Source organism: Symsagittifera roscoffensis, chromosome 4 (assembly GCF_963678635.1).
Source record: "Symsagittifera roscoffensis chromosome 4, txSymRosc1.1, whole genome shotgun sequence".
NCBI classification, from domain to species: domain Eukaryota; kingdom Metazoa; phylum Xenacoelomorpha; order Acoela; family Convolutidae; genus Symsagittifera; species Symsagittifera roscoffensis.
In genome coordinates, this window is record NC_087065.1 from 33,231,969 (window position 1) to 33,255,550 (window position 23,582).

A 23,582-nucleotide genomic window follows, 5' to 3' on the forward strand; every position below is an offset into this window, starting at 1 on the left:
TTCCGAATTTTTGCAACTTTCTATAGCAATCGAATAGTCAAAAATTGCATAGAAAGATCAATAAAATGCATGCAACAGGTTTGCGCGGTGTCGGAGACGCCTGTTTCTTGCATAATTTTAAGTCGAAAATATTATTCAACAGCAATCCGCCAGACAATTACAGCTTTTATAATTAGCAGCAAAAAGTTCGGACAGAAAGAATGAATTAAAATGAGCAATCAGTGCTTTTCCACACTATTTTGCATGCAAAATCTGAATTCTAACAACCTTGAATTTGTAGTCAGAGCAAATTCAAAATGCGAGATGGTCGATTATCCAATGATTATGCTAGAGTAATATTTAAATAATGCGATAAACATTAAGATTTTATAAGAAAAAACAGTAAGCAAAATTAGTAAAAAAAATCGAAATCTAGAGTTGTTTAAAAAAACAGATTAGAACGCCCCAAAAAATGGAAGCGAAGATGATCAAATCATTCAAAATTTGGAAACTATTAGCAAAAAATATAAGCTGCCCTGAGCAACAATTGTCCTGTTTCAAGGTTTCCTATTCGACGCTTCGGATGCAATTGCCCACCCTTGTTATAGGTTTTGAGCGAAACTCTGCTTTATGAACTTTCGACGTTATGTTTATTTCAGTTTTAATTTCCGTTGATGTCTAGACAGTTGCTCTTTTAATTATTTCTGTCAGTCCGAATTTTTTGCAACTCTCGATAGAGAAAAAATCATAAGGCAGAGTTACGGGATCTACTTAACAATTCCCCTTTTAAGAAAGGGGAGGAGATCGTTAATAAGATTATTCGCAGCGAACTTTCGACCAGTCAGAATGCAGCAAAATCAGAATTTACATACAATGTTCTTGCGAGAATTTACTGTTTTAGTTTTAGGGGTGGAGATTCTTTAGCAGATACAATAAGGGGGGTTGTTAAGTAGATCTGAGTTTCGCTCAAAACCTATAACCACGGCGGGCAATTGCATCCAAAGCGTCGAATAGTAAACCTTGAAACAGGACAATTGTTGCTCAGGGTAGCATATGTTTTTTTTGCGATTAGTTTCCAAACTTTGAATGATTTGATCATCTGCACTTCCATTTTTTGGGGCGTTCTAATCTGTTTTTTTTTTGTTAAAAATAAAGATTTTGATTTTTTAACTAATTTTGCTAACTATTTTTTAAAATAAAATCTCAATGTTCATCGCATTATTTAAATATTACTCTAGCATAATCATTGGATAATCGACGATCTCGCATTTTGAATTTGGTCTGACAAAAAATTCAAGATTGTTAGGCTTCAGATTTTTCATGAAAAAAAAGCGTCAACAATCACTATTTGCTCATTTTAATTAATTCTGCCTGTCCGAACTTTTTGCTATAGAAAGTTGCAAAAAGTTCGGACAGACAGAATTAATTAAAAAGAGCAACTGTCTAGACAGCAACGGAAACCAGAACCGAAATAAGCATAGCGTCGAAAGTTCATAGAGCAGAGTTTTCGCGCAAAACCTATAACCACAAAGGGCAATTACATTCGAAGCTTCGAATGTTAAACCTTGAAACAGGAAAAACTTTGCTCAGGGTAGCATATGTTTTTTTTGCGATTAGTTTCCAAACTTTGAATGATTTGATCATCTGCACTTCCATTTTTTGGGGCGTTCTAATCTGTTTTTTTTTTGTTAAAAATAAAGATTTTGATTTTTTAACTAATTTTGCTAACTATTTTTTAAAATAAAATCTCAATGTTCATCGCATTATTTAAATATTACTCTAGCATAATCATTGGATAATCGACGATCTCGCATTTTGAATTTGGTCTGACAAAAAATTCAAGATTGTTAGGCTTCAGATTTTTCATGAAAAAAAAGCGTCAACAATCACTATTTGCTCATTTTAATTAATTCTGCCTGTCCGAACTTTTTGCTATAGAAAGTTGCAAAAAGTTCGGACAGACAGAATTAATTAAAAAGAGCAACTGTCTAGACAGCAACGGAAACCAGAACCGAAATAAGCATAGCGTCGAAAGTTCATAGAGCAGAGTTTTCGCGCAAAACCTATAACCACAAAGGGCAATTACATTCGAAGCTTCGAATGTTAAACCTTGAAACAGGAAAAACTTTGCTCAGGGTGGCTAATCTTTTTTTGCAATTAGTATCCAAATTATGAATGATTTGATCAGCTTCAATTCCGTTTGCTTTTTTCGGGCGGTCTGATCTGTTATTTTTTGTTATTGAAAATGACTCCTTGATATTCGACTTTTAAAACATCATAAACGGTAGATTTAAATTTTTCGAACTAAATTTGCTAACTGTTTTAAAGTAAAATCTGGAATTTCATCGCAAAATTTAAAAATTAGGCTAATATAATCATCGGAGAATCGACGACCTTGCATTTTGAATTTGGTCTGACAAAAAATTCAAGGTTGTTCGGCTTCAGATTTTGCATGCAAGAAAGCGTCGAAAAGCACTGAATGCTCATTTTAATTAATTCTGTTTGTCCGAACTTTTTGCTACTAATTATACTAATTATATAATTAGTAGCAAAAAATTCGGACAGACAAAATTAATTGAAAAGAGCAATTGACCTATTTTGGAAACATTTTGCATGCAAAATCTAATTTTTCAGTCCGATTTTGTGTCTCAAGGTTGAATGAAAAAAGAAATTGCATGCAAAAATCTGTCAAAATGGTACGATTGCTCTTTTTAATTAATTCTGTCTGTCCGAACTTTTTGCAACTCTCTATAACAAACTCATCGGACAGTGTTTTAAATTTCTGAATTAATTTTGACCTTGAGACAGCAAAATATGGTTGAAATTCCAACCTTTTTTTTCAAAACTGCAATTGAACTATCAAAAGAGCAAACCAAGCAGATGGCGTTTTTTTCAGTGGTCAGTTTTTTTAAGTTAACTTCAAGTCCTTATATTCAAAACAAAATTCATTCAGCGGCAATCGGAGATGCAATTTATAAAAGAGAAAAGATCGCGTATATAACGCAGGTAAAAAGGCAAATCGAAACTTCTGAGAACCATTTCTAATAAGTTTCAGCTTAAATGTCAGAATTATTTCAAAAATTGAATACGTTGTCCGATAAATTTGTTACAAGCTATATACAGAGAGTTGCAACATGTTGGAACAGACAGAACTAAATAAAAAAGCAAATGAAATACTCAGACAGTTAAACTGACTCAGGGTCACCAAAAACTCAAATTTGCATGCAAAAATTGTTTAAAACTGCCAGATTGATCTTTTTAAATGATTTCTCTCTGTTCCAATTTTTGCTACTTATTATATAGAGAGGTGCAAAGGTTGGAACAGAGAGAATTAATTAAGAGAGAATTTTCCATTTTGACAGAGCTTGGCGTGCAACTTTGATGCATCAGACAGACTTGACACACAAATTCAGTCTGAAAAATTAGCTTTCGCATGCAAATTTTTAACAAAATAGGTAATTGCTTTTTGATTAATTTTGTCTGACAACAGTTTTTGCTACCAGTTCTACTTACTTTAATATAATGTTGCAAGTAGTAGGAAAACGGAATTTATTGAAAAGCACTCTCTGCCAATTTCTTTCTAACAATTTTGTTTGCAAATTCAAACTTTCATGCGGTCCGGAGTAGCAAATTTTTTCCGGAAACGTAGGCTTTGCATGCATTTTTTTTGATAGAGGGTTTTTGGATTCTTTAATTAGTTTTGTGTTTCATGTTTTTGCATCTTTTTATTTAGCTTAAACATAATATATTTTTGCTGAGTGTCAAAAATTAGTATTTTAGAGAGTTGCAAAAAGTTCGGGCCGACAAAAATAAATAAAAAGAGCAATCTGCCAATTTTGAGCAATTTTTCTATGCAAACTTTTAGGTGACATTGACACCAGTGGATTTAGGGGAGCAGGAATGAGGGGGCGGATTTTTTGGTCAAAACTTTACAAAAAGAACGCCTTTTTTGGCCTGTTTTTTCAAAATTTTGCCTGCGGCGTAGAAAATTTGGTCAAAATGGGGCCTTTATAGTGATTTGGGAGAGCTCAGAAAATCAATTCGGTCAACCTAAAAAAATGTCGACGAAATTTTCGATTTTTTTTGAAAATCCGCCCTCTCGAGAAAATCCTAGATCCGTCCCTGGACATTGAAACATACTTTGGTATGAAAAATTAGTTTTTGCGTGCATAGTTTGTCTGAAAGATGTCATTTGCTCGTTTTAATTTCTTTTGTCTGTCCTAACTGTTTTGTTCTAGTAATATGTGTATTTTTTTCTCTTGGAATTATATTGATTGGAATGATTGCATAATTTGTGAGTGAGTGAGTTTGCGTTGCGTGTTGACTGACCCCTCAGTGAGTTGATGGACAAAGTGGTTGAGATTGATGGTGTTGTGCACTACGTGGTTCCAGAAAAAGTTTGGAGTGTAGAACAGCACCGCCAGGGCAGCTAAACAACACAATTAGGTCAAAAGGGTTTGGATCTTTTTTGAATATCCCCCTTCAGAAATCCTAGATCATGCCATGCATAGGTATGCTGTGAAACACATAACATCGTGTCAAATACAAATCATTGGGTAGCTGAAGAATCAGGTACAGCCGAAATGGACAGCTGAAATCTATTTTCATTTGTATTTGTGCGAGTTTCAGCAGTACTGCTTAAGCGATGAGTCAGTGGCCCAACTTGTGAGTGTGTTTGTGTGCTAGTGGCAGTATAGAGTGTGGTTTGTAAGAGTGTACCGAATATGATGGGTATCCACTGGTAGTATCTGATCTCAAACGCACTCCCTTCCTCCCGCCCCTCCTCGACAGTGGCGTTGAAGGGGATGTAGTAGGTACCCTTCATCCAGCAGATGTTGTCCACAAACTGGATCCACTGTGCTACACAAACAACACAATCATCCTCATCAGTTATGATGACAGCATGCGCATGCTAATATAATTCACTCAGTCCTGTGTTTAGGGGAAGCTCCTTTTTCCGTAGAGATTCCACCCCCTCATGACCCAAAAGAACCCCCTTTTTAGTAAGGAAACCCATTTTCATCTGACTGATCTATTTTTCTAAAAGCGCTTTGAAAGCCAACAAATAGTAATTTTTGAAGCCCATATACAGTAATTTTCATGGGAAAGCGCATGCCAAAAAAACGCAACTTTTGATTCAAAAATCAAAATGATCAACCTAAAAAGAGATCGACAAAGGTGTCGACATTTTTTTTGAAAACACCACAACTCCCGCCCTCGAAAAAAATCATAGATTAGAACGTGCATTCACTATTCAGAAGCAAAATATGTAATGATTCTATCACACAAAAACTATCAATATGATGAAGTCACCAGTTGAACCTGTTTTGAGAACAAATTGAACATGGAACAATGCACCACTAAAAAGACTCATGCGAAGTCCGAACAAGTGTTTTAAGTAATGTTTTGGATTGTATTTTGACCAAGTACAAAGACCACTTAGAAGACAACACAGACTATAAATAGGTTGAAACTCTTATTTGCGCGAAAACAAGCAGAAGGACTTGGGCGTGCGGCGACTATGAACGGCTGAAGGAGACTACGCCTCCTCGAGTTGTGTGGGTCTACCTGTGAAGAACTCGGGAGTCCAGCAGTCGATCGGGTCTCCGATCACTTCATTGCTGAGCACAGTGAAAGTGCAGAACACGGCGAACATGATGGGGGTGTACATGAAGTTGCACCTGTCTGTGAAACTAGTCGTGCGCAGATTAGGAGGCCTCTGCAGAAGCTGCGATACCAATTCCACAATCATCGCTCAAGAGACCGAGATAATGAATAACCAAAAACTATCACTATACTATCGAACACACGAATAACACCAGAATGACCAGATTTTGGTGTGGTTATTATGAACGTGTGACAATGCAAGACAAAAATCACACAGAATTTGTGAAAATTCATTGATTATCTTTGTGTGTTTTCACTCGATTTCTTGTTTTGCTCAGTCAATCTGGTCAATTCAAGCCTTTGTGGATTGTAAATCAAAATTGTACCATAATATGACGAAAGTAGTAAATCAAAGAAAAAAATCTTTCATCTTGCAGTCAGTTTGTGTTAAGAGCCTATTTTTTAACAAAATAGACGTCTTTTTGTAAATGTCAAACAATCAAAAACATCAAATTCATTTAAGAATGTCCTCTGATTGATGAACAACAGACATATCGTACAAAAAAAAACGCAACAAATTCTTGATAAAACTAGTGTTTCGACCACTTCTCCATTCAAAGGGTCCCCATTAAACTATTTTTCGAGATCCATTTTCGGCAGACCTACCCTAAGCTTTTTCTAATTTTGGGAACTTTTTGAAAAAATCTTGCCTCAAAAATAAGCGTTTTTGAGTCAAAATTAGTTCATTTTGGCCTTTGGAAAATTTTAGGGTCAGTCAGCCAAAATGGATATCTCAAAATAGTACAATGGAAAGGGGGGACTTTTTGGGTCGGCCCCTGGTTTTGATTTTACTTTGACCTTAAAACCTATGCCCGGATCTAGTATCATTAATTTTTAGGGAAATAACAAACCTCTTAAGATTAACCCAGACGCGAAACCGCACTTAGCAAAAAAATAAAAATTAGGAAATAATTTTCAAAAAATGTTTTAAAAAAATTGTTACCGAATCCCGATCTAGAGATATTGTTTCTTTTGTTTTAAAAACCCTTGCTTTTTTCAAACATCATTCTCTAAAAAAACGAATGAAAAGCATGCTGATAAACACATTAGCAATATACAGCTACTGAAATTGAGCACATTTGCAGAACACTAACTTATGCGAGTTACGTAGGAAAAAAACTGAACTCGTTCTACAACACAAAAACTTGATTTTGAATAAAAACAATGATTATTTGAAAAATCTTTGCATATTTTTAATTGACATTTGCTTTTACGAGCTTTCAGTAGACTTGAAATTAAAAAAACATCACAACGTATGTCATAACCCTTTGGTACTATTTTCTAGACCGACGGACCCGGGCAGACCCACCCTTCGGCGTCAATATAAAAAAAAATTTCGTGTGAAAGCGCGCGCCAAAAAACGCCAAAACATAAAAACATTAGAAGTCGAAAAAATGAAAAATATTGAAAGAATTTTAGATCTACCAAAACTTAGAACTTCAAATGTCTCGATAAAAATTTATTCTGGGCAAACATACCAGGTATTTTAATCTTGAAATAGCAACAGAACAAATTTTACAAATAGGAATTAAATACAAAATTTTTTGAACAGACGCAAGTTGAGCTGGAAAAAAGTGATTTTTATAATTTTTTAAAAAGTTTTCAGTCCTTTTTGAAACTAAAAAGAACAACACTTTCAACTAAAAACTTTGCTTACAGCACAAGATAAAACGTTGCACTGAAGCCAACAATCTTTGAGTGGTCATCATTTAACCCGAAAAAAAAATTAGTAACAAAACTAAAAATGTAAGTCTTCTCTGAAATTACATTAAACAACACTTGCAACTGCAACTACAATGAAAATTGCTAAAACCACAAGCAAAATCCGCGATGTGACATTAAACCGACAAAACTTGAGCAAACAAAACAAAGGAAAACCCGACAATTTAATTTTTACTTAAATTCAATTGCACACATAATGAAGAAAAACGTCCGAGAGGGATTCGACCGCTGAACTTAGGGTGCAAGGGCAATAGTGTCACTTTTAGGCGAAGTGTGAAGATTCCTGACACTTACTTGCTAATCTTCAATAATAAAACAAATAAGAATAACAATTAAAATTTATAAGAAAAGTTTTTCATAAGAAAAGTTGAAAAAGGTCTAGTCATACTTGTCAACGGGCCGGGCCGCCCGTGGGTCTCAACGGGTCGGGCCGGGCCGAGGTTTTCACTTTTGTCAACGGGCCCCAACGGGCCTTACTTTCATTGACTAACCAATGTTATGTTTCAGAGCGCACTGTACAGCTTGCAGTGCGCTAAACGAAATGAGGCAATTGAAATGGTTTCCATGGCTTTTGAAAAAGGTCTTTATAAATAAGTAAAACAATTAATTAAAATTGTTTTGAAACAAATTTGTTTTTTACCAAAAAAGCAGCAACGGGCCCCAACGGGCCGATATTTAATAAACTCGACTTGAATTATATCGGGCCGGCCGGGCCTCAATTATGGCGGCCCGTTAACAAGTCTGGGTCTAGTTCCTGATTACAATACATTTGCTCTCGCAAGTGCAAATACGGAAAAAACTACCTTAATTCAAGCATGTTCTTTAAGGTATTTCAAAATTTTGGATTTTTTGTAGTCTCACATTTTTATCTAATCCTAACTTGAAATCTCGTATACTCAGCTTGCAACAGGGAACTATACGAATAGGTGAAAAATTACAAAAATTGTCAGAGCAGTCGAAGTATTAAGCACTCTCATATATATAAGCTAAAGGGCCATATAAGTCTGTAAAACTAAGAATTTTGAGAGCCTACGCTTGTAGCGGACAAAATTTGGTCAAAATGTGGGTCTTGATAGTGGTTTGAGAGAGCTCAGAAAATTATTTGGACCTAAATAAAGATCGACAAAAAGTTTGAATTTTTTTTGAGAATCTGCCCCTCTTGAGAAAATCCTAGATCCGCCCAGGGTGGCAACAGAAAGCGTTCCGGAATACCTTTGTTCAGTAGAAAGTTCTGATAATCTTTTAAAAAGCCATGTCTCAAAAGTCATGGAGATTTAAGTTTTTAGCCTTTACTTGTGATAATATGCAGTGGTGTAGTAATACAAATTAAGTAAAAAGATTGAATATTTTTCGCTTTCACAAAAAACTATGGGCTTTTTTCCTCCCCTCCACCTCACAAAAACATCAATTTTATGATGTAACGAGGGGTTTTACAAGATTAATCATGAAGACTAAATATATTTGTCATGCCTAGTCAATTTGCATGCCAATTTTCCTAACATTCGGATAAAATGAACAAAATTTGACCACTAAAATTTTGCAGGTGGGGGGAAAGGAAAAAGAGCCTACCGTTTTTTGGCTCATCAACCCATATGCCTGGCTGGATAAATTTTTTTCTACACGTGGTCATTTAGTGGCGACCGTTCAACGTGCATGAACGCCTCATTTAAAAAAGCAAAGATTAAATTAAAAGCGAAATGTGTTAAACTAATAAATTCAACTGTTCTGGATTTGCGTCAATCCTCGAAATCTAACAACTTTTCAATGATTATCAAAAATTCAGTTCGAAGAGATTTCGGAACCCCGATTATTCTACAAAATCATGCATAACCAAGCTTTGAGAAATTAGTTTACAAACACCTTACGCGTGTTTTGGACAAACAATACCATCAAATTGATTCAAATTAGTTTTTGATACATTGGCTATTTAAATTTGATTACTTGTGATGAAAAAAAGTGAATAAAAAGGGGTAAAAAATTATTTCTTGGAAGAATTTCTCGCAGTGCAAGGCTTACATCACTTGGAAGGAAAACAATTTTGTTTTCCGGGAGTGAGTTAAAAAGTTTTCAAGTGTTTGTGGATATAAATTGGTAAGAAATTGGCAGTCATAAATCGGCTTCAAACATATATTGCAATTTTTTGAGGTTTGTAACAATGATCATTTTTTGAGATAACAATTGATTGTCTTCTAAGAAGCTTGTATAAACAATAAGTTACGTTGTTTTGCTTTCAAATTACACTTTAATGCAATATTAAAAAAAGCACCTTCAAAATATCTTTCAAAAAGGGAACCAATCCAGTCATCATGGCGTAATAAACTACCAGTTTTTTTAAACGTTTCGAATATTCTACAGATTTTCGAATCTTCTACAAAAGGAAGAGCGAAATTTAACGAGAAAAACGCAAATTTGACACTTCAATCGATGAAAATGATTTTTTTTTCAGAAAAAAAATGACTGGGATCAAAATTATGCCCAGAAAACCTTGATTATGTCAGAGAACTCAAAATAATATTATTTTAAATTTTCAGGCTGGATATAACACATAAGGCTGAACTTTATATCCTGTTTCTCAAATGGACCCACCTCAACTAGATTTACTATCAACTCAAAAATATTTGAAACATTTAGATTGCTTGAATTTTGAACTAAATCAGTCGAGTGCTTAAGTCGAGCTGAATGCTCAAAAGTGATACCACAGACCGTAAATTATTACTGTGATTTTTCTGGTAAATGAATTTAATACTTAAATTGCAAATGAAAAACTTAACTACATATCTGAGTAGAGCCCACATAAAATTCTCAACGCAGGCATACTCTCCCGCTTCTAAATAGAATTTTTGCTGCATGAAACAGGAACTCCGATTGCTGTACAAGAGCTCAATTAAAATGGTTTCATGATATCAGAACGATGTTCCTTACGTGTGAAGTACTGAGGTGTCCAGCAGTCCACTGGGTCTCCCACATACTCTGTAAACGTGAGAGCCAAAGCAAGACTTAGGAAAAAGTAAGTGGAGTAGTAAAAATTGAGTCTGTCTGCAAAACTAGACACTCGGGATTGATGCAACTGGCTAACGTAATCAAACAGATGCTCAAAAATCATGACTGTCTGATTTGATGTTACTCGTCAGGTGCTCCTCTTACTATTATCTCAATAAAATAGTCGCTTAATATCACTGTCTATTTAGAACCAAGTATTTTGTACAGAAGTATTTGTGAAAAGCTATCGGTGCCATAACTGCACGGCCGATTTATCTGGTTAAAAGCTATGTTGTCTTCTAGTCCATTGCTCACACTTCAACTCTCGGCACAAAAACATTAAATTTTTCTGGCTGTTGAAAAACAGAGTGGCATGTAACCAATCGATGAGCGTAGGCTAAGACCAAGTCAATGACAGAACAGATCACGCTTCAGTTTTAATCACATCAGCGACCAACCACTGTTTATAAACTGATCGGCTCAATTTGAAACAGATATGGCGCAATAGTTCAATTCTATTATGCAAGTAGCCATCAACAAGAGAATTTACACAAACTCACTCGATCTTCAACACACTATCAATTTGGTATATGCAACAAATATTTACTTCATAATATTTCACACTCATTATGATCTGTACATTTTAGCTTTCTCTTTAATCACTTCATTTTCAGATTTTTCCAGTTCATTCGACAGCAGCAGCTAATAACTTGAGTCTCTTATGCAGCCTTTTCATTGCTCCGTGTGCGTTGGAAAGTAGAATATCAGACGGGGGTTTAAAACATGGGGGGTCCCCTGCCTCGACCGCCTGGCCTCTTGACTGGTCTGTTGTCCTGGGGGTTCTGTGACTTGGCGTTCTTGATGGACTCGTCCACTGACAGGATCAGACAGCATGCCTCCGAGGCCGCACTGAGGGCGTTGATCTTGACTAGAGCTGGCTCCCACACAAATGCTGCCATGTTGTCCGCAATGTCTTCGTTGTTGATGTCCACCCCGTACCACATGCCTCCTAAATCCACATTCCATTACTCGTTATGCCCGAAGAACTCATAAGTATTTCTTGCTGATAACAAATGTTGTAGAAATTAGTTCGAAAGCAGTGCCGAAAGAAATCAGTAGCCTCGAAGATCTACGAGAGGATCACAGGTTATAATTCAAACTGATTCTTTTGAAAATGAAAGCTCGATTAAAGCAACAGTTAAGTCTATTGCACCATAATGTTGGCAAATCTAATTTGCATGACCATTAAATAGTGAACAGTGCAACCTTCTGCGTGTTTTTGTCGCAGCTTGTTGAGGATGTTAGTGGCGTCGAATCCTGCGTTCTCGCACAGCTGTCTCGGGATGACCTCGAGTGACTTGGCCATGGCAGTGATGAACATCTGCTCCTTGCCCTGCACTGATCTCGCGTGATTTCTCAGATGTTTGCTCAGCTCCATTTCAATCGCCCCTCCCCCTGCCACCACAGCATCGTTCTTCAGAGTACGTCTCACAATCATGATCGCATCATGCAGAGACCTCTCAGTCTCCTCAATGAACTGCTCAGCTCCGCCTCTTAGAATCAGAGTGCATGTTTTCGCATTGGGACAACCAGTGAACAAGTTGTACCTGCAATCAAAAAAGAATCAATTCAGACAACTCAGTAATGATAAGGTTAATTTATCACTAAGCAAAACCATTTACTGCTTTCACAGCATATTACTGTCAAGCGCGACATCAATACCTCTTAAAGCTGCTTTTAATTTTAGGGCCAGTTTGTGTGAGCTGATCAAAGCTGCCTCAACCTCGGTCCACGAAAAGAATAAGTAAAGGCTAGCAGTTTAGCCTTGATTTATTCACGCTCATTTAGATTCAAAGGTTGCCTAACATTCCGAAAGAAGACACTTAAACGACAGTACTTTTACCTTTCGTTTCCGATTTGCACTTCTTCGAAGTTCTCGCAGAGACCCAGTGCGCCAGGAGAGGTCAAGTTGGACGTGACGCTGTGGATCAGACCACCACATGCCTTTTGAGTCCGCTTCAAGTCCTCTTCAGTCACTCGTCCTGCACAGAACATGTCTCTGTCCGCAAACCACTGAGTGGCAACATCCCCTATCGGCAGCCTCGACAAGATTATCTTCGCTCCACTCGCCTCACAAGCGGCCAACTTGTCGTACAGAATATTCCATTCAGCATCCACTACTTCTTGATAATCTTTCACGTTTTCCAGACGCATCTCAGCATTGGTTCTCTCTGCTTTCAGTTCGAGCTCAATGTTCAACAAAGCTATTTGGGCATTTTTATACTTCTTGGGCTGCATTTCAAAGCCAGCATAGGAGAAGGTCTTCTTGAAAGCAACGCCTGGTACTAGTTTAGAGTCTGCCATGCCTCCTCCGGCCACCTTCTTGATCCCGATCATGTTCAGAGGAAGAGTCTTCACGTCCAGAGACATGACTGCGTCTACTGCCATCTTAGCGAAGAAGTGTTTCTGAGTGGCCACTAGTTTACTACTCAGAGTCGTCGCTGCACACTTTTCCAACGTCTCTCGCAACTCTCTGCAAACAAAACGAATCACATTTCATTTGTAATATCAACTTATACCTACGGAATCTGAGTGAAACGTCAAGAGAAAATATCATTCAGAACAACGCTGCCCAATTTTTGCGATATCAATCAAATTGTCCCTTTTCATTATAAGAAGAAAGAAATATGCGAGTTTGTAAACGTCAGGTCAGGGGCGTATCCAGCATTCTCTACAAGGGGGAGCGACATTTTATTGGCCTTTTTTCAAGGCCGCCCAAAATGATTTTATGAGGTCGACCAACTTATACAAAGACACTGTATTAACAAAATTTTCTGCAGACTAACTTTTGAAAGCAAAAAACGCGGATTTTGGGCACTTGAAGCATTTTTGGGCGCACGCTTCTCCTTCAAATCAACATGTATTGGCGACAAAGTCGTCTTTAGAAAATATTGGGGTATGTCAGCTGAAATGGATGCCATTAAATAGTACCAGAGGTGAAATATTTGAATGGAGCGGATCGTAATTCGCCCCTGATATAGGTCTTTAAGCACTGCCTCTCAAAGTCCAGGAGTCACAGATGTGACTCAAGCTCTGATACGTTTACGCTACCTTGCTTTATTGTTAGAACTATTTGATACAGAAACACAAAATTAGCCTTTTATACCGGAATCAAAAGTGAAACATTCTTTGCAGCAAGTTCTTTTAGTTTTCAATGTAAAGCGAGTAAAGAGAATGTGATGAAGTAGTGATGAAGTAAAAGCAGGAGGGGAAAAAACTGAACATTTGAACTTTGACTTCGATTTAAAAAAGGGTTCAAAATTTTAAAAAGAAACTTTTTTTAGAAAAGCAATTTACGCTTAAAAACCTTGCTCATCATTTAATAGCAAGAGTTCATCGCAAGTACTGTGAACTGTGAGACTTAACAGATATTAGATGAATTTATATTATACCTTGTTTGAGATACACCGCTAAAAAGTTTTATGAATTACACATAAACATGCACAAGTGCAAATTTCTTTCAAGGATACAATATCAATAGTCGGTTAGTTAAATAATTTAGAGCATAATTTTTTTTTACAAATTTTAAATCAATAGGAAAAATTTCCACAATTACTAGACTGCTCTTACAAAATTCATGCATGCATACGATATAAATTACAACACGCTCAGCTTTATGTAAAAATTGGAAATTTTCTCCAAGAGGTTAAGCTGAGCTTCATACCGCTTGCAATGCAAAAACATATGCAAGAATAGCAGCGTAAAAAAAGCAACATATTTCAAATGTCAAAAAATGCAAATTCTGGTTTTGTGCAAGTAAAAAATCCGTCTTCACAAATGTTTCATTCGCAAACAAGGCGAATGAAACATTTGTGAAGACGGATTTTTTACTTGCACAAAACCAGAATACGCCGTTGAAAGGATTTTTTATCATTACCGTTCTTAGTACATATAACACGGTGATTAAATCGTTCCAAATTGAATTGACGCAAATCATACGGTCATATTTTCAAAGAGTCGTATGATACATCCCCTTTCTACTTTACATAGCGGTGGGCCGATAAAACGGCCTTAAGGTGCTTCGTCCTGATATACGAGCAATCCTGTTTAGATTTACTCAAGGAAGACGCAACAATACCAACCAATGAAAAAATCTCGTGGAAACGTTTCAAAACTACTTAGTGAGAAATCCATTTTAATGGCGTGATGTAGCTTACAAATTATTTATAATAAAATTTATATTATATAATCAAACTGTAAAAATAACACGACATTTTTTTAAGCAAAAAGAGCTGTTTTTTTTTGAAATTTTAATAAAAATGTTGCTCCTTTCTGAAAACAAAATCAAGTAACAAAATCAACATTGAGCAATTTGGCAATTTGATAAGGCAACAACAGCAATCATATGAGTTGGAAAACTTAAAAAAAACGTTTCAATTAAATTTATCACATGAAAATACTGTTAGTAACACTTGCTTCAAGAACACTTACGCTGGTGTTTTCTGCGAGACAGTTACTGAGATTTCTTTGATTCTGTCGACGGCCTGAAAAAAAAACAAGACAATTTTTCATAAGCGCAATATGGATTGATAATTTGAATTCTAGGATTTTATTGAAATACCAATTTAGTAGCCTTTCTGTAAGCCTTGATGATGAGATGCGGATGTATTCCCTCGTCGATGAACTCTTTGCTCTGCTTTAGAAACTCTCCAGCAAAAACAGTGACAGAAGTAGTCCCGTCTCCGACCTGTAGATATGTGTAGCAAACGTTACATTATACAGTGCTGATTTAAATTAACCGGACAAAACGCGTTAAATTTGAAATTTAAAACCCTTTTTTCTCAAATTGGGTTGAGTTTAGGTGAAAACTTATGAAGACAAAACTTGCTCAAAATTTTAGCAGAATTAATATGGTGTAATTTGCTTTGACAATTTCGGGCCCAAAATTTTACCCCAAAAATGGGTAATTTTGGCTTTTCTTAGTTAATGAAAAATTACGCCAAAAATACCCAGTCGATAACAAACATAATTATATCAGATTGAGCCCCTTAAGTAGCTTAACAAACTTTAAGAAGGGTATTTTCTCCAAAAAAAACTGCAAACCGTTTAAAAACTGTTTTTAAATAAAAAGTTGGTATTTATATATAGTAAAAACTACCTTTTTTGTCTATCAAACAAAATTTAATTAACTTATACAATATTTTGGAGAAAATACCCCTCTTAAAGTTTGTTAAGCTACGTAAGGGCCTCAATCTGATATAATTATGTCTGTGATCGACCGGGTATTTTTGGCGTAATTTTTGATTAACTAAGAAAAGCCAAAATGACCCATTTTTGGGGTAAAATATTGGGCCCGAAATTCGCAAAACAAATTGCACCATATTAATTCTGCTAAAATTTTGAGCAAGTTTTTTCTTCATAAATTTTCACCTAAACTCAACCCAATTTGAGAAAAAACGCGTTTTAAATTTCAAGTTTAACGCGTTTTGTCCGGATTTAAATCAGCACTGTAGTTCAACCCCTACGTATTGACAATTTTCGACGTTATTTTAATCAAATACCTGATTTCTTGAGCCAGATATATAAAACACACTAAAATACATAGTTTCACACAGAGTCGAAGCTGCGCTTCGCAAACACAAGCGAGGAAAATGTAAAAAAAAAGGAACTCTAAACAGGCAAAACACAGTGTAATAAGGAAAAGGTTCAAAAGACACCTTGAGAAACCTTTTTGAAAGGCTTGTGAATAACACGTTCTCATATCGGCTTCATGACCGCTTGTAATTTTACTAACACTAGCCACCAATAAAGCAGCTGCAACTTCTATCAAATTGCCAATGCGATGCAGGAAAAACTCGACCAAAAAAACGGTAACTATTTCAAAGTTCCGGATTTGGATCTCCTACCGGTTGATTACGATTTCCACTTCCTCGCAATCGCGCCACGGACGCTTGGAAGAAAAACTAAATGCCCAGCTTATGCTAGATTCACATGTTTTAATATTTTGATCATATTGTGTACTTTTTTGTTGTTGTAGTTGCCTCTCGCCGGGGCCCTACATTGTGGGGTGTACCCCGGCCAGGTCAATGAAACGGGCGGCTTCCACCGGGTTTGTCCAAAGGGCAGTGAGGGGGAGGTCAGTGGGGTTTGTGGGGCACTGGAACAGGTGGGCAGTCGTGTGGGGGGCTGTATGGCAGAGGGGACAGGAGGACCATTGGTCTGGTTCAAGCCTGGCCCGGTACGACAACAGGTGTTGACTGTAGCCGGACCGAAGTTGGCTGGGGGTCCTCCGAGTACGTCTGGGTAGGGTCTCCTCTCGGACGTTGACAGGAGGGGGTCTTCTACCGAGGACTCCAGACGGTGGATACGACTGGGTTGTCGTCGCCACCGTCTCTGTGTGCACAGTTTTCAGGAGCCGTCGGTACTCCTTCGTTGGTAGCGGCAGGTCAACGCCTTCGAGGAGGTGTTCCAGACGGGGGGCATGGGCAGAGACTAGTGTGGGTTTCATTTTGCGGGGGGGAGGAGGTTTCTCGAGGAGTCTCTGACCAGGGTGTTCGGGGAGGTGGCAAGCCAAGAGATGTTGTGTTGCAAGCATTGCCGTGTGGGCTTTCACCGGGAGCACCTGCGTCTCTTCGTGTAGGTGGCTTTGGGGGGCCATTAGATGGTTCCCGGTGGCGACCCGCAGAGCCGCGTTTTGGATGGTCTGCAGACGCTTGACACTGGTCTCGGATGCGACTGTAGACCAAACTGGGGCCGCGTATTCGAGACGAGGCCTGACCAGGGCTTTGAAAGTCACGAGTAGCGTTTCCGTGTCCTGACCCCAGTCCGTGCCTGCCAAGGCCTTCATGGCGTTGACCGCCCTGGAGGCAGCGACCCTGCAATGTTCCCCGATCTTGAACATCGGGTCAAACCTGACACCAAGTACTTTGGGGTGTTTTTCCAACTTGAGCGGGATATCTGCCACCGTCAAGTGTGGTTGTACGTTGCAATTCTTGGTGTCAGGCGTGAGTAATGTTACAGCGCATTTTCCGGGGGAGAGTGCGAGTTTGAGGGATTGAAAGTAGGACGTTAGGGAGTCGAGGTATGGCTGCAACTTAGCGGTGATGATATTGATCTTCGGCCCGCTGGCCCAGGGCGTCACGTCGTCTGCGTAGCTCACCACGTTGACACCCTCGGGAGGGGAGGGGAGGGAGCCAACGTAGGAGTTAAACAGAGTCGGTGATATGACTGAGCCTTGCGGAACACCTGTTCGGACAATTCTGGCGGGAGATGTCTCACCGCGGAACAGGGTGCGTGCTTGGCGGCCGGTCAGGTACCCTGAGAGCCAGCGAAGGGGGTAGTGAAGTTCTGCTCAATTTCTCCAGCAGGGTGCGGTGACATACCATATCAAAGGCCTTGGAAAGGTCTAATGTCACCAGTACCGTGCGGTCTGCCGGTTTCTTTTGGTTGAAACCGTCGGCGACCGCGCTGGAGATTTCGAGCAGGGCAGTTGTGGTTGAATGGAGGGGGCGGAAGCCGTGTTGGTGTGGTTCTGGGGTCAGGTGGGATTGAAGTATTGGGAGGATGCAGGCTTCCAAAATTTTGACAGCGGGGCAGAGTAACGAGACGGGGCGGTAGGAGGACCAGTCCTGGGGGGTTTTCCGGGCTTGAGTAGTGGTATGACAATTGATTTTTTCCAGATGGCGGGGATTTGGGACTTTGCGAGGGAGCCATTGAAAACTTTGGTCAGCCAGGCGACGCCGTGCTGTCCGAGGTTTTTCAAATGCAGTGCGTTTAGCCCATCGGGGCCGCACGCCTTCGAACTCTTGCACTTGCGGATCGCCTTGCTGACTTGGGACGGGGTCGTCTGTATGGGGGTTTCGAGGGAAAGTGACTACAATTTGCGTTTGATGACTCGGTTCTCTTTTGAGCTTTCGTGTTTGATTGGGGCCGTCAAATGCTTGTTGAAAAGTCTGGCTTGGTCCTTAGGTCGGGTGTATGTGCGTCCGTCAAACCTGATGGACGGGTTTGGCGGGTCGCGTTTTTTGCCGTCAATGGTACGAATGGTCCTCCAGAGTTTCTCTGGTTTTGTTTTGTGATCAAATGTCTGGAGGTATTCATGCCATCGGGCAGTTTGGGACTTCCTGAGGATCATCTCGATTTTGTTGTTGAGGAGTGGCAAGTCTGGGGATGTGGGGTTGTTTGTCCTCAGGGCATCGCGTTGGCTGATGAGCTTGGCCGCTTCTGGCGGTAGGCCTGGAGTGCTCGTTGGGCGACGGCCAGACGGGATGTGGTGCTTGGCTACCTTGTTTACGATCTCGCGGAACAACCTTTCTCCTTTGTAGGGATCGGGCTGCTCCTCGAGAGACGCGAACGCAGCTTCTGTCTCCGTCTTGAAGCCGTCCCAGTCCGCGCGGAGGAAGTTTGTGAAGGTCTTGTTCGGGGCTGGAATTGTCAGGGGACTGGTTGATAGTCTGATGATGACTGGCAGGTGGTCGGAGCTCAGCGTGGTTTCCGTCTCCCAGCTCAGTTTCGACAGGAGATCTTCTGAGGCAAGGGATACGTCAGGAGAGGTTGCCTGGCCCGAAGTTGGTATACGGGTCGCTGTGTGTGTGTTCAGCGCTCCAAAGCTCGATGCCTCAATTTCGTCGGCTAGGGTCTTTCCGCGCGAGTCCTGAATGGACGAGCACCAAAGGGGGTCGTGTGCGTTGATGTCGCCCAGTATCAGGGAGCATCTAGTCTCGAGGAAAGGGGTCAACGAGGGGGTGAAGTTCGAGGGGCAGCTACTGCTGGGGGGGATGTACACGTTTCTTATTGTGAGCACCTCGTTTAGGAGTGGGATTTGAATCGATTGGTGTTCGAGGGGCTCGCCAGGAGGTTTGTTCTCGTCCACAGGGGTGAAAGGGATTGTGTGGTGCACGGTAACATAAGTCCTCCGCCGGCTCCGCTTCCTCGGTCTTTTCGGACTACAGTGTAGTCTTCAAAGACTGGGTCTTTCCCTTTGGCGGTGAGCTTTGTCTCCTGCAAGGCGGCCACTTTGATCTTACGGGTACGGAGAAAACGGCTCAGTTCTGTTCCGTATCCCATTGCAATTTAGTTGCAGGAACGTCAGTGGCTCTGCCTTCGGTTGTCGGGGTCGTGGATTTGGAGGTGGGATGGGAACTCGTTTGGTGGGGTGGGGTGGTGTAGTGGGGGTTGGAGGGTCGACAGTTTGGGTGGTTGCTTGGGAGGGTGTGGGTGCACTGAAAGGCGTGACTGGTGGACAGCCCGGGCAGACGTAGTCTCTGTGCCATTCGGCAACAGTCCGAAGGCCGCTGGTGAATCCAGGTTCCGCAGCAGTGGCACCATACGGTGGTGCCGCCTCCCCAGGTTTCAGTGCACACCGTGCAGGGGGATTTCAGTGTCTGTGGGCGTCTGGGTGGTCCAGGGTTTGGCTCGACGTCGGCTCTTAGTAGGAGGGTGCGGATCAGACTCATCGGCTTAGGCTGATCCGATAACAAAAACCCGGCCGAGGGTCCCACGCATGGGCGCCCGGTGAGAGGAGTTTGACGTTGGTCTGCTGGTAGCAGAGGTCGGGTCGTCGCTCCCGATCCAGAGAGTTTGCAACCGGAGTCCTCGTGGTCCTCTGGTTGTTGGTCCCACCGCAAAAAGGCTCTCTCCTTCCGGGACCATATTGTGTACTGATACCGAAATGCGTAATTTTGAAAGTTTCAAAAATGGACTTAACGCAAAACCCTTGTGATTTTTCTGCTTAAGTAGTGGATTAGCTGAATATTTAAAGAAAAAAACTATCGATCTTTCAACTAAATTCTTTATCTCAGATTTGGCTGGGTAGTTTTCGAAAAAAAAAATAGAAAAAGATTTCGGGAATATTCTCGTATGCAGGGAGGATTTCCACACCCTGATTTTTAGATTGAATCCTTAGTATCGGCTTTAGCTAGTAGCTTTGGAGAACACTGATGCAATTTCTTCAAAAAAAAAACGGTTAAACCTTCAAAAAAATGGATTTTTCCCAAGTCCATATCGGCTTTTCTACAAACAAGTAAGGCGAAACAGTTTACACAGGAAAAATCTAAGCACGATGGTAGTTTGAATTAATTATCAACATCAGAGTCAGCAGGTTATTTTTTGAAGAAAAAAATTCCAAAAAAACGGGCAAAGTTTCAAAAAATAAACATTTTCTAAGGCCATATTTTTTCAAAACTCAGGGCATAGTCGCTTGCGCAATGAAGATTCGCATACCACGTTTTTCTTCCGGTTGAACTCTTATTTTCCGATTTGGCAGGGTAGTTTTTGAGATAAGTCAAAACATTATCCAAAATGTCAAAAATGGGCTTGTTTGAGGCCATAACTTTTTTCTTCCAACCAGTTTTTCCAATGACACCATTGTTTTGAAAATTGGTTAAAAATTTTCCTAAGGTCGCAAAAAAAAACAAATTAACAAATCCCATACATTTTCATAACACCTGTTGTTTTCAAACAGGACCTAACTTTAGCCAAAAATAAACCAGCACTATATGCTATTAAATTACCTATGCTTAAATATGATGAAATTGAAATATACCAAAATTGTCACTAATGAGCACTTTTATTTGCGACTTAGGTTTAAAAAAAATTGCTCATGATAATACACTTCGCTTCGCTTGTGTAAACACTTGTGTCGCAAGCGTAGCACTGTTATCTGCATACCTCTGCATCTTGGGACTTCGCAATATCCACTAGAGTCCTTGCTGCGGGGTGAACAATCTGGAGCAGTTTGAGTATAGTTGCTCCGTCATTGGAGATAGTTGACTTTCCCCTAGTGTCCACAATCAGCTTATCCATACCTCTAGGTCCAAGAGTAGTTCGAACAGAGTCAGCCACCACTTCACATGCGTTGATATTGCTGATTAGCTGCTGCTTGCCTTGCATGCTCTCAGTGCCATCCTTCATCAGAATTATAGGAGCGCTCTAAAAAACCATTCCATGTCAATCCGTTTTTTTTAAGACGAGACCTACTCCACATTGCATACAATGCCATTAGCAAATGTCAAAATTAAGCAAACTCAAACTAATACAAGAATCCACCGGCAGCAAATTATTATGAGGCAAGTAACAAACCTGCATCTTTGAACACGGTCACCAAAAACGTATCTGAAAAAAAATATCAGGCTAAATCAAAAGTATCATATTTTGAGAATGCGTTGAAATTGTAAATTCAAACAAACGTTTTCGCACAATTTTGTGCATTTTCAGGTTTTAAAAATCTAAACTATCTGTACAAAATGATCAAAGATCATAAACTTAAAAAACTTAACCAATCACAACTTCACAATTATTACTAAAATTATATAACAACTATTATGTAACAATTTCATTCATTTAGTGCCAAATTTCTGAGAATTCACCTTTGTGTTTTTACAATTCCGTTTTCTCGCTAATTTCATGCTAACAAGTAAGTTATTTCAATTTTTTTTTTGTTTTAGCCAAAATTTTTCGATTCTGGAACTATAGCGTCAGCTCCCTACTTCTAAACTCGTCGCGCGTGTTAATTGCCCGTCTCTCTTTCCTAATGTGCAGCGCCTCTTATGTAAGTAACTTAATGCTGCTGGACACCTGGTCGATTATCTTCCAATTAAACTCCAACTTACCACTATCACACTGCCGTGGTCAGAATTACAGACTGCATTCTCAGGCAGAAATCTCCACCTGAATAGCTCTAAATCCAAAGAAATGGTTATTTATTTCAGGAAATTTAGCATACCCGTTCCTCCAGTTTTCAACATAGAGCAGGTGTCAGAAGTCAGACTTCTTGGGATAACATTGGATTCACAGCTGACGTTCAAGTCACATGTAGAGAAAACTGCACGTTGTGCCACGTCAAATTTATTTTTACTGCTAAGACTGAAACATCTTTGATACACCCAAGAAGAGCTGTCAGTTCTTTATTCGTCCCTAGTGCTTAGCAAACTTCTCAACGGTCTCTCAGTTTGGGACGGAACCAGATGCGACATTTTGCAGAAGATCGATGATGTTCTCAAGAAAGGGCCGAAAATGGTGTATTATCAAAGAAGACACTCAAGTAAGACAGATTGTTCAAAAAACCGACGAAAAACTGCTTCGTTCCATTATTACCCAGGCACAGAATCCCTTGTTTCAAAATATACCAAAAAGAACCGAGTACTCGAAGAATTTAAGGCCCAGACTCCCTGCGACGTCTAAGAGTAAAACTGAGAAAAATTTGACTATAATTTTGAACCGTGCACTCCGTGAAACTACGACCCCTAACAGCTTGATTATAAATTTGCAAATTTGGTTGTTAAAAACCGAGTTTAAATACAAGTTCTTCTTCTTCATATATGCTGTCCAACTGGAGTATACTCTTTTCGGTGTTTCTCAATCCTTGTGGTGTGGTGAGCTGTTGGACCGTCTGGCCAACATAGATGGATTTGCACCCACGACATTCAAGTCTGTACACCACTTTTGATTTCAGTTCACTGGAAAAGAAGGATTGTAAAGAGGGCAAACAAATTTTCATACGTATCACCAATGCGCAGATACGAATTTTATCTGCGCATTGGTGATAATGCGCACTTTTTTTGCTAATATCTGACTGTGGTTCCCCCGATATTGAACAATCAACATAGGTGGTGGTGAATCGCTGCAATAATCACAGGGCTTCTTTTTCTCAGCCATCTTTTTGTTTTCTTTTTGCCCTCCCTGATGATCTTTTCAAGGGCTTCTGATGTAACCCGCGATGACCAACTTTCCGGATATTGGTTATCCAACCACTCTTCACAGTTGAGTTTCATCGCTTTATCATAATCTTCTCATGTTGACGTACTGCGGAAAACCCGGTGAACAGTTCCTTCAATCACACTTCTTTTGTACTGAAGGGGGGCTCAACTTCCTATTTTAATGTGGTACCTGTATATGTTGGTTTCTGAAACCATCCACAGTTAATTGTCCAGTTTTTGTCAATACTATTTTGTAAATGCGTTAAAAATTTGTAAATCTGTTCTAAAAAATTTAGATGTAAAATTTTGAAACCCTACGGCGTTGAGCCAATTCTCAATAACAGTCTCTCCTACAAGGAGACGTAATTTTAAATTAATTTTTCCCTTGTTTTAGTGGAGAAATCTTTTTAGTTGAAAAACCTTTTTATATTTTACCATGTTAGAATTGAAATGGTCTACATTGTAGCAGCTAGCTCACTCTACCACAACCTGGAACAACTTAGCAACCCGGAAAAGAACAATTTCTACCCAAAATTTTGG

The 23,582-nt window shown here is 39.5% G+C and overlaps 2 protein-coding genes across 4 annotated transcripts in view; both read right to left on the reverse strand.

Moving 5' to 3' along the window:
- Positions 1 to 10,741, reverse strand: part of LOC134845255 (innexin unc-9-like) — a 55,283-nt gene extending 44,542 nt beyond the window's left edge. Inside the window, exons 1-3 of one of the 2 annotated variants that reach the window (XM_063862192.1) lie at positions 10,291 to 10,741; positions 4,699 to 4,839; positions 4,309 to 4,408 (exon numbers count right to left, since the gene is read on the reverse strand). In XM_063862192.1, coding sequence (XP_063718262.1) covers positions 4,309 to 4,408; positions 4,699 to 4,839; positions 10,291 to 10,471 — 422 coding nt within the window. In that variant the 5' untranslated portion in view covers positions 10,472 to 10,741. Of the gene's footprint in view, positions 1 to 4,308; positions 4,409 to 4,698; positions 4,840 to 5,547; positions 5,866 to 10,290 lie in introns of those variants that run through there. The other variant, XM_063862191.1, reaches the window with a different exon arrangement.
- A 101-nt stretch (positions 10,742 to 10,842) lies between these two features.
- LOC134845256 (T-complex protein 1 subunit eta-like) overlaps positions 10,843 to 23,582 on the reverse strand; it is a 297,982-nt gene continuing 285,242 nt past the window's right edge. For both annotated transcript variants that reach the window (XM_063862194.1, XM_063862195.1), the window contains exons 2-8: positions 21,427 to 21,461; positions 21,016 to 21,276; positions 14,969 to 15,094; positions 14,839 to 14,891; positions 12,251 to 12,880; positions 11,614 to 11,954; positions 10,843 to 11,356 (exon numbers count right to left, since the gene is read on the reverse strand). In XM_063862194.1, the coding sequence (XP_063718264.1) occupies positions 11,124 to 11,356; positions 11,614 to 11,954; positions 12,251 to 12,880; positions 14,839 to 14,891; positions 14,969 to 15,094; positions 21,016 to 21,276; positions 21,427 to 21,432 (1,650 nt within the window). In that variant the 5' untranslated portion in view covers positions 21,433 to 21,461 and the 3' untranslated portion in view covers positions 10,843 to 11,123. The remainder of the gene's footprint in view (positions 11,357 to 11,613; positions 11,955 to 12,250; positions 12,881 to 14,838; positions 14,892 to 14,968; positions 15,095 to 21,015; positions 21,277 to 21,426; positions 21,462 to 23,582) is intronic.